Here is a 13,050-nt window from a genome sequence, read left to right on the forward strand (position 1 = left end):
GCGGCCGGAGCCTCCGTGTCCCCGGGAAACCTCCCCGCCGCCGCGGCGGGACAGCGCGCCCCTCCCCGGGCCTGGGACCCCTTTCGCTGTCCCGGGCGGCCTGGAGGGAGGAACGCTTCTCTCCCCCGCCCCCGCCCGGGACATTTCCCACGTCCACAGGTCCCTCGGCCCGAAAGTCGGCGGCGCCCGGCCGAGCCCCGCGGGAGAGGCGCGCCGGCTGCTCCTCCCGGGTCAAGCGAGGGGCGGCCGGGGGGGCAAAGGGGAGTCACGTCCGTCTCCGGCCCCTTCAGGTTGGACGGCTGGAGGCGCCCTGCGCGTCCGGCCGGGATCCCCGCTCGAGTTCAGCACCGCCGACGCCGCGGACCGGCCACTAGCGCGCGGCGGCGACGCCACCTCGAGCCCCGCGGCCGGGAGCTGGAGGAGGAGGAGGAAGAGGGGCGGCTTCGGGGCTCCCCCAGCCGGCCAGGCCGCCCCGACGCTCCGCGCTCCCTTCCGCATGCAGCAGCGGCGGCGGCGGCGGCGGCGGCGGCGCGGTCCACCGGGGACGCGGATGCCCTGCGCCTGCCCAGCCGCCACGCAGCTCCCGGCCGCGGAAAGGGCCTAAGGCTCGGGGCCTGCCGCCGCCGCCGCCGCCGCCTCCTCGGGCGCAGCTGCGGGGGCGAGCGGGCGCCGCGGGTTGCTGCTGCCGCTGCCGCTGCCGCTGCTGCAACGACCGTCCGCGGGCCTCGACGGGCTGGGCCGGGCTCGCTGCGGCAGTCCCTCCGCGCCTACCTTTGCTCTCCATGGCGGGGCGCCGGGAAGTTGCCGCGAAGTTTCAGCGTGGGTCCTCCTGGGCGGTCCCGGGACGAGCGCCCTGCTCCGGGGCTGGCGGGGGCGCCTGCGGGCTGCGGGGCGGCGGGAGGCGGCGGCCGCTGCTGCTGCTGCTGCTGCTGCTGCTGCTCGCGACTCCGGAGGCTGCAAGCGAAGCACCGGCGCGGGGCATGAGAAGCGGCGCCCGCAAGGCGGGAGGGGAGGGAGGGAGGGGGCGGTGGGGGCCGGAGCTGCGCCACGGGGGCGGGGCCAGGCGGCCGGGAGGGTGGGGTTACCTGCGGAAGGCGGGCCTAGCGCCGAGGAGCTGTCCGCCGCCGCCGCCGCCGCCGCCGGTGCTGCAGGTAGGACTGGCCGCGCAGCCCCTCGCCGCTTCGCAGGGGAGGCGCCAGAGCGCATGCGCCGACGCCGACGCCCTGCCTCCGCCAGCGGCCCTCGGGGGAGCCCCGCCGCCGGCAGACACCCCCTCCCCGGCGCCCGCCCTCCCCGAGCGCCGCCCGGGAGCCCTTCCGCCGCGGAGCGAAAGAGCTCCCCTGCGCCCTCCGGCCCCCAAGGCCGCCGCAGGGCCCGGAGGACCGCGGCCGAGGCGCGGGCCCGCAGAAGCGCGCCTGCCCGCCCCCTCGCCGCGCGGGAGGGCGACGGGGCTCCGCCGTCTGCTCCGGTGAGCGACCCCTCGTTGCGCGGGGGGCTCCTGCGCAAAGGGACCGGCGGGGGGAGGGCTGGAAGGCAGGAGGGAAGGAAATGCTGGGAGGCGGCTGGGACCCTCCCCCAGCCCTGCCCCCTCCGCCTCTGCCCAGGCCAAGCCCCCACCCACCCCCGGCTGAATTGGCAGGCCCTGTTCACACAACCGCTCTCTCCCGAGGCGCGGACTGCCCTTCCAACCCGGGTCCTCATTCGGGCATCAGAAGCGCCTGCCAAGCGCCGGAGGGTTGGTGTGGGAGACACCCCCCCTCCCCGATCCCCTCCCCCAGAGCCACACCTTGGCAGGCCCCTCCCGCTCAGGTGAAGCCCCTTCTTTGGGGAGGCTGGCCACTTCCGTTCTAGTCCAGGGGTCTCCAACCGTGGGAACTTTAAGACTTGGGGACTTCAACTCCCAGTGGGGTCATCAGAAAGCAGAGCTTGCTGGAGCATTGAGGGGTGGGGGACAGGGAGAGTGGGAAAGAGGGAGAGAGAGAGAGAGAGAGAGAGAGAGACAGAGAGTGAGAAAGACAAAGAGAGAGGAAGAGAAGAAGAGAAAGAGGGAGGGAGAAAGAGTTAGAGAAAGAAAGAGAGAGAGAGAGAGAGAGAGAGAGATGGCTGAGGAATTCTGGGAGGAAGCCCACAAGTCTTAAAGTTGCCATGGTTGGAGACCCCTGCTCTATGTGGTATCTGATTAGTAGCTGCTCAGAGGTTGGATTGTCTTCACTTCCTTGTCTTGCACGAGAACAGAGGGGATGGATTTTGCACACTCTGAACATGTGCAAATGGAAGAAAGGAGGAGTGGCCGGCCCAGAAACCTAGGAGGGGAGAGAGAGGAGAGAGAGGGAGGGAGGGAGGGAGGGAGAGACAAAGAGAGACCCTCCTCTGGGCCCATAGAGTGAAGGATTATCTCTCCTAACATCAGAGGAAGCATAACTAACCCTCCTTGTGAAGCTTCCTGAACGGTGCAGAGGTCTCCAACCTTGGCAACTTTAAGGCTTCTGGACTTCAACTCCCAGAATTGGCCAGCCAGCATGACTAGCTGAGGAATTCTGGGAGTTGAAGTCCACAAGTCTTAAAGTTGCCAAGGTTGGAGGGCCTGGAAGGGAATTCATTACAGGCCGTCTCTGACTTACAACTGTTTCTTTAGTGACTGAAGTTACGGCACTGAAAAAATGTGTCTTAGGATCGTACTTTCTTTCATGACCACTGCAGCATCCCCAGAGTCAGGTGATCTAAATTCAGACGCTTGGCAACTGACCCATATTTATGATGGTCGCAGGGGTCCAGAGGGTCCTGTCATCCCCCCTTTTGCGACCTTCCGACAAGCCAAGTCAATGAGGGAAGCCGGATTCACTAAATGACGGTTATTAACTGAACAACTGCAGCTATTCCCTATACTGTGACAAAGAAGTTTGTAGAGTGGGGCAAAGCTCACTTAACACCTGTATCGCTTAGCAACAGAGATTTTGGGCTCAATTGGGATCGTAAGCCAAGGGTTACCTCTAATGCTCTTAATCCACTTTTTAAGAATTGCGGAGATCATTTTTTTTGCAGACAGGCAAAATCTTGGAGTCTCCAACTGCCTCTTGTGTGAGGGCCATTTTCCCCTCGTACTTCCCTAAAACCAGCACTGAGGGTTAAATCAGGATCCTGCCAAGATATGAGCCCCACAGAGACCTCTGCAAGTCTGCTGAATTGGCAGGCAAGGGGCCTCTTGAGGTAATTTAGAAGGTGGCTCCTGAGTCTACACCCAGATACTCTTTCTAGGGTCCCAAGGAAGAAAGGTATCTGTCCATTTATGGACCCCCCCAAAATACAACGTTGTCTTAAGGACTGTCTAATACAGAGGTCTCCAAAGTTGGCAACTTGTGGACTTCAACTCCCAGAATTCCTCAGCCAGCGATCTCCACAAGTCTTAAAGTTGCCAACTTTGGAAACCTCTGATCTAATATCTTTGAGTTTCTGACAGAACTTCATCTTTTAAATAGGAGCCAGCCACAGGCGGCAGCTGCAAAAAAGCCAATGCAATCCTAGGCTGCATTAACAGGGGGACAGAATCAAGATCACACGAAGTCTTCATGCCACTTTATAAGGCCTTGGCCAATGGCATAGGTCTCCTGCTTGAGCAGGGGGTTGGATTGGAAGACCTCTAAGGTCCCTTCTAAGCCTATGATTCTATGATCTTGGGCAAGGGGTTAGACTAGATGACCCAATGATCCCCCCAAGGAGCCTTCCAACTCTGTTATTCGGTTCAGAGAAAGAATGGTTTATAGAAAAGGTGTCTAAGGTTAAAAAATGTGCGATACAGCCATTGTACTGGATGTATCTGAAATCTATCCGTGGGGTTTTTTTTGGGGGGGGGAGGGATTTACAGAAGAGAAACTGCAGACACCTCTCTGGAGACCCTCAACTCCTCCTGGGAGTATTTCCAGCCATACTTAATTATGAACCACGATGAACATAAATGGCAAAAGACGAGAAAGTCAGCCGGAATGAATCACATCATGATATTTGCTGGGCTGGGGAATTCTGGGAGTTGAGTCTGCATATCTTAAACTTGCCACGTTCAGGGAAACACGTGTTTAGCATCTTATATGAATCCATCTATAATTTAGTCCGTAAATCACAATTAAACAAATAATAGCTCATGTGATTAATAATTCCAGTTGTGTAATTAAGAAAGTTGAATTCTGGGAAATAGCCCTTCCCGCTTCTGGAGTTTCTTGTAATGTGCTAACCAGATGCCCAGCATAAATCATCCATTTTGGGCAATTCTTGACAAATTGGCTGCAGATTGAAAATATACATTTTATGGTTCCTTGGAGGACAGTTAAACCTAATCAATTTTAAGGGCAAGTTTCTGCAAAAATATATATATATGATGAAGTTTGTCTGGTCTCAGGACTTTCTAAGTCTCAGGAAGGCGAATGCAGCCAAATACGAGCGATAGCCAGATTCCCTCCTATGTTATGCCGATCAAGGTGGCAGAAATTCATTATTTCTGTGTCCTGATCTACGGTGACCTATTCCATCGGGGGAAGGAAGGGCCATGGAAGCGTTTATGGAGCCACGGGAAAACTATTCGTGCCATCTGGTAGATAAAGTCAGACTAACAGAACTGGAAGGGACCTTGGAGGTCTTCTGGTGATCTAGTCCAACCCCCTGCTCTCAGGCAGGAGACCCTATATCACTTCAGACAAATAGTTATCCCATCTCTTCTTAAAAGCCTCCAGTGATGGAGCCTCCACAACTTCTGGTGGCAAGCAGTTCTGCTGGTTAAGTGTTCTGTCAGGAAAGTTCTCTCCATTGCTTCTTTTCCTGCCTTTGGAGGATCAGTTGATCCCCCTCCTCTTTGGGGCAGCCCCTCAGATATTGCAAGATGCTATCCTGTCACCCCTACTCCTTCCTTCCATTAAACTAGACGTTCCCAGTTGCTGCAACCTCTCTTTATATGTTTTAACCTTGTTAAGATATTTAAATTTAGTCACTGGGTCAGTGGGATTGTGAGCCAGTGAGACAGAACATAGAACGGTGGTTGATTGATGGCTCCTGCGTGAGGTAATCTGTGCTGTGATTGGTTGCGGTGGGTGTGGAGTAGGCGTTCCCTTTTTTTCCCGCCTTTTTCTCCTAGGCGCCTTTTTCTGCTCTGTGGTTTACCTCAGTTTGCCTACCTTGTTTGATGTATTTATAAGTATATTTCCATAAAGCTCCACCTGCTGCACAATTCCCTGACAAGCCTCCACCACCACCCCCGTCCTGAGGGGAGCAGCCTGGGAAGATCCCCAAAGGAGCAGAGCCCAGGAGAAAGCGGCCAACAATTTGTCCACAAAAGAATCATTTCCCGGAGTGCAGCAGGGAGACCGAGGCCTCCCTGGAAGGGGGTGCATTGCATTAGGGCAGGAGCTGAGAAGAGAAGGCTCCCATTAAGCCTGGAGGATCTGGCTTAATGGCAGCTGGATCCAGTCCACACACACACACACACACATCCCCCGAGTGAGCTTTGGATCCTTGCCGGGAAATGCTGAACAATCTCCCTCCAAGCAAGCGATGCAGAAGCCAGAAGGCTTTCTGGTGGGGGAGTTTATACCAATATATGTCACCAAGGTGTTTGTGGTTCACCGGCAGCCGGTGCAGATGGCAGAAGAATTGGACAGTGGGGAAGAACGGGCACCAGTCCGGGAACCTGGAGAGGAGTCCTGCGCCTGATGCAGGGATGGGGCCATCTGGGAGTGGGGTGCTACCTCCGGAGCCTCCAGAGTCTGGCAGCAGCGAGGAAGAGGAACCCGGGGAGCCTGTTCCCAATACGCGTGTGCACAGAGCTGCTGGAAGGCGAGAGCAGCTGAGACAAAAGGGGCGATTTGGGAGTAAGGCCTGGAGGTGATTGGCCCTCCCGTATGATATAAAGAAGATGCAAAGGGACAGGAGCCTTTGCAGGAAGCAACATCATTCGCTCTGTTCGGATTAATCCTTGAAGCTCTGTGTGGACTTTGTGCTTCGGTTGGTTTTTTTTATAGTTCATTTGGCACTTTAGTTGTTGGCAGCCATTCAAAGGAGAGAAACGTGGGTGCTTTTCTCGAGGGACTGTTTGGGACTCATTACCGGCTGGGAATGAACATAATTCCTAGCACTGAAATAAAACAAGAGTCGTTTGGACTAAGCGTGTGCTTAATTACGGTCTCAGGAAGCTTTGGTCAGAACACAAGGCAAGTCCAATGAAGGTCATTGGGTTTATCAATCTTGTCCTTGGCTTTTCTGCCCATTTGGGAAAAAATCAGTCCAGGCAGAGGGAGGGTCTCGGACCCCTTAATGAAACAGGGTCATCTGTTGGGACCCAGTGCAAATGGTGCGGTTCCCTAGTTGGGTCATGAAACGTCTGCAAGAAAACCACCCAGCTCAGAGAGCACCAAGGATCCTATGGCCTTCCTCCTCCTCCTCTTCCTCTCTGCAAAGCCCACTCCCTTCTAGCACTGACGATGTTCCCTAGTTGGGTCATGAAACGTCTGCAAGAAAACCACCCAGCTCAGAGAGCACCAAGGATCCTGTGGCCTTCCTCCTCCTCCTCTTCCTCTCTGCAAAGCCAACTCCCTTCTAGCACTGACGATGTTCCCTAGTTGGGTCATGAAACGTCTGCAAGCAAGCCTCGAACTCAAGAGAGCTCCAAGGACTCCACGCATGCAGCTTTTACAAAATAATTGGAACCCCACGCATTAATTGGCTGAAGTTTGCAACCCTAAACCATTTCAGACAAATGGCGGTCCAACCGCTTCTTGAAAACCTCCCTTGTTGGGGCATCCGCAACTTCCGGAGGCAAGTAGTCCCACAGATTAATGCCAGGAAATTCCTCCTTAGTTCCAGGTTGGATCTCTCTTTGGTCAAGCTTCCCTCCGTTGCTTCTTGTCCTGCCTTCAGGTGTTTTGGAGAATAATTTGACGCCCCTCTTCTCTGTGGCAGCCCCTCAAGCACTGGACGACGGCTATCATAGCACCTCAAATTCTTTTCTTCGTTAGGCTAGGCGTGCCTAATTCCCTTAATCACTCCTCCTATAATTTATCCTGAAGACTCCTCTTCCACTGGGTTGATCTTCTAAGGACGTTAAGCTTACTTAAGGTTTGCTTGCTACATTTCTCTGCCCCCCGTTTGACTGCAGGGTGACTCTGGGTGGCATACGACACCCAAATGTTGGGTCTTCATTCTGTCTTTTGTGGCTTATCACACCAGGCCAATGCAGGCCGTCGGATTGATATACTTTTGCAGGAACGGATAACCCTGAAATTGGCTTCATGCAACGATGAGGTTAAGCAGGTTGTGCGAACTGCCCCCAGTATGAATTAATTAGGAGGAAACTAAGGAAGAAGTGAGGAAGAGCCACGACAACGAAGGGCCTGGGGAACTAAGGAAATGGTCGCTTTCTGAAAGGCGCTAAAGGGAGGGAGAAGCAGCGGAGAGAACAGCAGCGCTGAAATATTTAAGAGGCTGCTGGAAAGCCCCCGAAGGAGGCTGGTACTTCGCTGCTGATCAACCTGGAGACGGAGGCCGAAGGGCTCGGAGGGGGTGGGAGGGGGTGGCCCTGGCTGTGGGCAAGCTGGCTCCAGATGTCCCTGTGCCCCCCCTTCTTAGAAAGGGTCCCGAGAGGAGAGGAAGTGGGGAGGATTTAGACAGGGGAGGGAGGGGGGGAGGGAGTGAAGGAAGGAAGGAAGGAAGGAAGGGAATGAAAAAGTGGCAATCAGGCAGGCAAGAAGAAGAAGAAGAGAGGGAAGGAAGGAAGGAGATGGGAATGAAAAAGTGGTGGGTGAGAAGGAAGGAAGGAAGGAAGGAAGGAAGGAAGGAAGGAAGGAAGGAAGGAATGAGAAGGAGGGAGGGAGGTGGGAGAAGGAGGAGAGGGAAGGAAGGAGAGAGGAGATGGGAATGAAAAGTGGAAGGGAGGAAGGAAGGAAGGAAGGAAGGAAGGAAGGAAGGAAGGAAGGAAGGAAGGAAGGAAGGAAGGAAGGAAGGAAGGAAGAGATGGGAATGAAAAAGTGGTGGGTGAGAAGGAAGGAAGGAAGGAAGATGGGAATGAGAAGGAGGAGAGGGAAGGAAGGAGAGAGGAGATGGGAATGAAAAGTGGAAGGGAGGAAGGAGGGAGGTGGAAATGAAAAAGGCAGGCAAGGAAGGAAAGAAGGAAGGAAGGAAGGAAGGAAGGAAGGAAGGAGAGCAGGAGGGAGGGGTGGGAATGAAAAAGTGTCGATCAGGCAGGCAAGAAGAAGAAGGGAGAGAGAGGGAGGGAGGGAAAGGAAGGAAGGAAGGAGTGGGAGGAGATGGGAGTGGAAAAAGTGACAGGCAGGCAGGCAGGAAGAGAGAGAGAGAAAGAGAGAGAGAGGGAAGGAGGGGAGGGAAAGGGGAAGCAAGGGAGAAGTCCTGGGTGGGCTGAGCCTGAAATGTTTTGAAGCCGAGTAGCCTCCAGCGCCCAGCAGCGCAGATGCTCCCACAGACACCGTAGGAGGGAACCATCTGCAAAGGAGGAGAAAAAGAGGCGCCTGGCTGCAGACAACCCCGGTGGTCCACAACCCCCTGCCCATCTGGAATTCCCCCACCCCCCCTGCTTCCCCATGGAACAACCCGGAGGATCAGGAAGGGACAAGCCCTGACCGGAGGGGGGAGGGAATCCATTAATCTGGGAAGGGGGCGGAGGGGAAGGAAACGGGGGGTTCTAGGTGGGGCTCCCCAGAAAATCTTGAAGACAGAAGCAGAAACAAATAAGTAGAGGTAGTCCTTGACTTACAGTGCTTCACTTAGTGACCGCTCAAAGTTCCAATGGCACTGAAAAAAGTGCCTTATAACCAGTTCTCACACTTAGGACCATTGCAGCATCCCATGGTTACATAATCCAAATTCACAATCCAAATGGCAGCTGACTCATATTTATGACGGCTGCAGTGCCCCAGGGGGGGTCTCGTGATCCCCTTTGGCGACCTTCTGACAAGCAAAGTCCATTGGGGAAGCCAGATTCACTTAACAACCATGTCACTACCAGCGATTCACTTAACAGCTGTGGCACAAAAATGGGGCAAAACTCCCTTCAGTGTTTCACTTAGCCCTGGGAACGTGGGGCTCCGTTGTGTTCGTGTCAAGGACTGCCTGGATTTGAGGTGGCTGTGGGGGGGATGGGCAGAAGGGTCCCTGGCGTGGCTGAGAAAAAACGGGGTTTGAGTCCCAGGTGGTCCCCCCTGCAGACAGATACATCCAAGCAGCACCCCAGGGCTCAGCAGAGGGGGGGCTGCATCTGACCGCGGGGACAGTTCCCTCCTGGGACTTGGACCCCACTTTTTCAACCGTGCCCAGAGTCCTACTTGAGTGCTGCCTTTGCAAAATGCCCTCCCCACCCCCGCCACTTGTCCCATGCGGTTGCAGGCCATGAGTCATGGTGGAGTAAGGGCCCCGCTGCCCTTTGTCCGGCCGAGCCGTCTGCTCGGCCGATAACGGAGAGCCCAGCCCAGCTCCGTTGTCTGAAACCCAGCCTGGCTCTGGGGATGTTTCTCTGAAGGACAAAAGCAGCCATTCAGGGTTTGCAGCTTGGATCCATCAGCCCAGGCAGGCAGGTGGCTGAGTGCCCAGGGGAACCTGATCCCACACACACACACACACACACACACACACACACACACACACACCCCAGGAGAGAGACACTCTCTCTTTTCAAAGACAATCCTTCTGCTTCTCCCCAAGTTGGAGGCGCCCGGCTGCCTTTGCTGGAAGTCTTTGAGCAAGAGGTGGGGGGAGGGGTCTCCCTCTCGGTCAGGGGTAAAAATATTCCCCTCCAAGCTGGGGTGGGGCCATTAAAGGTCCTCTTGAAGTGTGATAAAGAGAGAGCTTCGCTTGGGATGGTGGTGAATGTTTGTAGCTCTGGTGTAGGATGAGGGTGGAGGTTGGTTCTCTTGAGTTTGTGGCTTGGTTTCTGGACATTTCGTTACCTGGCTAGATAACATCTTCCACGGGGTTTAGGGCAGGGGTCTCCAACCTTGGCCCCTCTAAGGCTTGTGGACTTCAACTCCCAGCTTTGCTGGCTGAGGAACTCCCAGAAGCTGAAGTCCACAAGTCTTAAAGGGGCCAAGGTTGGGGACCCTCCCTGGTTTAGGGGATATCCATGTTCTTTTGTTGATAAGGGCTTCAGACGTGGGTGGGTCAAGAGAGGATCTTGTGGTGGGACAGCTGTGGGTCATCAGAGAGTCTTGCAATGGGTCTTTGTCTGGAATGGCATAGGGCCTCCTGCTTGAGCAGGGGGGTGGACTAGAAGACCTCCAAGGTCCCTTCCCAACTGTATTCGGATTGATTGGTTGATTGATTGATTTTTGCTTGTTAAAGGGACGCAGCCTAGAACTAAGGAATAATTTTTTGACAACGAGAACAATTCACCAAGGAAAGGTGGAATGAAACCCTCCTGGAGTTGCAGGTGCTCCATCACCGAAGGTGTTCAAAAATAGACCAGATGTCATTTGACCAGATGAGCAGGGATGGACTACAAGATCTCTGAGGTCCTCTCCAGCCCTATGATTCTATGATCCCATGAGATCTTTTTTCTATAGGAATAAGGAGGAATTTCCTGACAGTGAGAAAGATTAACCAATAGAATATGGTGCCTCCCAGAATTGTGCGTGATTTGTCACTAGAGGTTTTCAAACATAGACAACCATTTGACCAGGATGATGTAAGGTCTCCTGTCTTGGACAAGGGGTTGGACTAGAAGACCTCCAAGATCTCCCCAAGTGAGAGAGATCTTGGAGTCTTGATGGACAACAGCTAAATGGGAGCCAGCCATGTGCAGCAGCAGCCAAAAAAAGCCAACACAATCCTAAGTTGCATTAACAGAGGGATACAATCAAGATAAAGGGAAGTACTAATACCACTCTATATAAAGCCTTAGTAAGACTGCACCTAGAATACTCCAGAATCTAGTTTTGGTCACCACACTATAAAAAAGAGGTTGAGACTCTAAGTGCAGAGAAGAGCAACCAGGATGATGAGGGGACTGGAGGCTAAAACCTATGAAGATCGGTTGCAGGAACCGGGCCTGGCTGGTCTAGGGAGGAGAAGGACCAGGGGAGACAGGAGAACATATTCCAATAGTTGAGGGGCTGCCCCAGAGAGGAGGAGGAGGGGGTCAAGCTATTCTCCAAAGCATCTTTGAAGGCCAGACAAGGAATAATGGATGGAAACTGAACAAGGAGAGATTCAACTTAGAAGTAAGGAGGAATTTTCTGACAGGGAGAACAATCAACCCCTGGAACAGAAGTTGTGGGAGCTTCATCACTTGAGACTTTCAAGAAGAGACTGGACTCTCATTTGTCAGAAATGGTGTGTAGGGTCTCCTGTTTGGGCAGGGGTTGGACTAGATGACCTACAAGGTCCCTTCCAACTCTGTTAGTCTGTAAGGTCCCTTCCAGCCCTAGGATTCTATGGTCAATGTTCTGTGTTGGATCTTCAACTGAAAGGGCGTCTGGCAACATTGAGCTCTAAATCGGCTGTGGGCAGCTCAAGAAATTTTTTTTTTAAAAAGCTACAAATAATGTAATTGGAATGAAAAAATTCTAAACACGAATCAGGGTGGCAAATCTGGCCAATAACCATAAAACAAGTAACAGGCCCTGGACTGGGGAATCCGTTCCCCCCCACACACACACACCCAGACACACTCCCCGAGGCCTGGGAAAACAGCCAGGTCTTTGGGGCTCTGCAGGATGTCGTTGGAGGGAGCGTCTCTGGGCTCTCTTGGGGAGGCTCAGCCCAGAGGGCAGGTGCCAGGGCAGAAGAGGTGTGCTCCAGAGGGGGTATTCAGCAGATTCCAACCCGTTCTGGAGAACCGGTAGTGGACATTTCTGGAGAACCAGCAAATCCCACCTCTGGTTGGCCAGGCCCCCATCCATTCCCTGCCTCCCATTGAGTCCCAGTTGATCGGCTGGGTCTTCTTTTGTTGCCCTGCACAGGAGGAGGGAGCTGGAAAGCAGGTTAGTAGGGTGGGGAGGGAAGGGGGATTTTGCAGTATATCCTTCCCCCGCCACGCCCACCAAGCCACACCCACCGAATTGGTAGTAAAACTAGTTGAATCTCACCACTGGTGTACTCCCAAGATGGTATCGTGTGGTTGACGGAAGCTGGAGAGCATCAACTTGGTTGGATTACATTGGCCAGGCAGACGAGCAGACTTCGGGTGGCCCCACCCCCTGCCTTGGGGGCCTTTATGGGTCCTAGCCAGCACCTTGAATGACACTCAGGTGCAAACCAGCAACTGTTGCGGCTTGCCAAACGGGAGAGGCAGAATGAGATGTGTTCATTTTGGCTGCGCTCGGGACCGGTTCAAGCTTCTGAGTGGTCTTCCAGGGCAGTTCCATTTCAAAGCGTGTTGTGACAGTTGAGCCATATGAGGTGACGAGGTGTGAGGAATGCACCTGGTGCAGCAGGTGGAGAGGTGCAAATACTCCCTTGGCCGCTGTTGAAAGGAAATAGGGAATCTGTAGTGCAACCCCACCCAGGATGGAATATTCCCAGGACAAGGGGGTTATGATAGCCACAGCTACTCAATCTTGGAAGGCTTAAGTCTGAGGTGGTTCCTCTTCCTCTAGTTCTGTGCAGCCTCCGGACACTGGAACAGAGGCTTGACCATGTCAGTTGGTCAACCTGAGGTCAAAAGTCCCAATCCAGCCACCCTCAACACACGTTTGGCGTACAGGTTGGGCAAATAAGAGACACAACCTTGTGGCAGTCATGTTATGATCTCTTTTGCTACAGTTCCTACGTGAATCACTGCAGTAGTAACACTGTCAGGCTGGCCACAGCTAGTTCCCCAGGAAAGAAAGATCCTCGACTTCAAAGGTGTAAGAGAAAAGGTACTTTCATTAGAGATGCTGGGAGCAGCATGAGCGAGGCGAGCTCTAAAGAAAAAAGGCACAAACTTCATATATTGAAAGCAACCCCCAGTGTCTCAACCCCTCCCCTCCCCCCAGGAGAAATAGTCCAATCAGGTCCTGTTCCGATGTTTTGGGAACCTGGTGCTGCGGTAGATTCCTTTCCCAGGGCCGGATGTCCTTGAAG

The 13,050-nt window shown here is 54.2% G+C and overlaps 1 protein-coding gene and 1 long non-coding RNA gene across 3 annotated transcripts in view; one reads left to right on the forward strand and one right to left on the reverse strand.

The window, feature by feature from the left end:
- Positions 1-978, reverse strand: part of FGF12 (fibroblast growth factor 12) — a 176,512-nt gene extending 175,534 nt beyond the window's left edge. Inside the window, exon 1 of the mRNA XM_026722965.2 lies at positions 772-978. Within this exon, the coding sequence (XP_026578750.1) occupies positions 772-784 (13 nt within the window). The 5' untranslated portion in view covers positions 785-978. The remainder of the gene's footprint in view (positions 1-771) is intronic.
- A 95-nt stretch (positions 979-1,073) lies between these two features.
- The window catches only part of LOC148125955 (uncharacterized), a 28,771-nt gene continuing 16,794 nt past the window's right edge, over positions 1,074-13,050 (forward strand). The window contains exons 1-2 of one of the 2 annotated variants that reach the window (XR_015743661.1): positions 1,074-1,151; positions 3,043-3,272. This is a non-coding gene — a long non-coding RNA (uncharacterized LOC148125955). Of the gene's footprint in view, positions 1,152-1,340; positions 1,469-3,042; positions 3,273-13,050 lie in introns of those variants that run through there. The other variant, XR_015743660.1, reaches the window with a different exon arrangement.

The sequence above is a fragment of the Pseudonaja textilis genome, chromosome 4, assembly GCF_049901715.1.
Source record: "Pseudonaja textilis isolate UNSWEBS1 chromosome 4, rPseTex1.2, whole genome shotgun sequence".
NCBI lineage: Eukaryota > Metazoa > Chordata > Lepidosauria > Squamata > Elapidae > Pseudonaja > Pseudonaja textilis.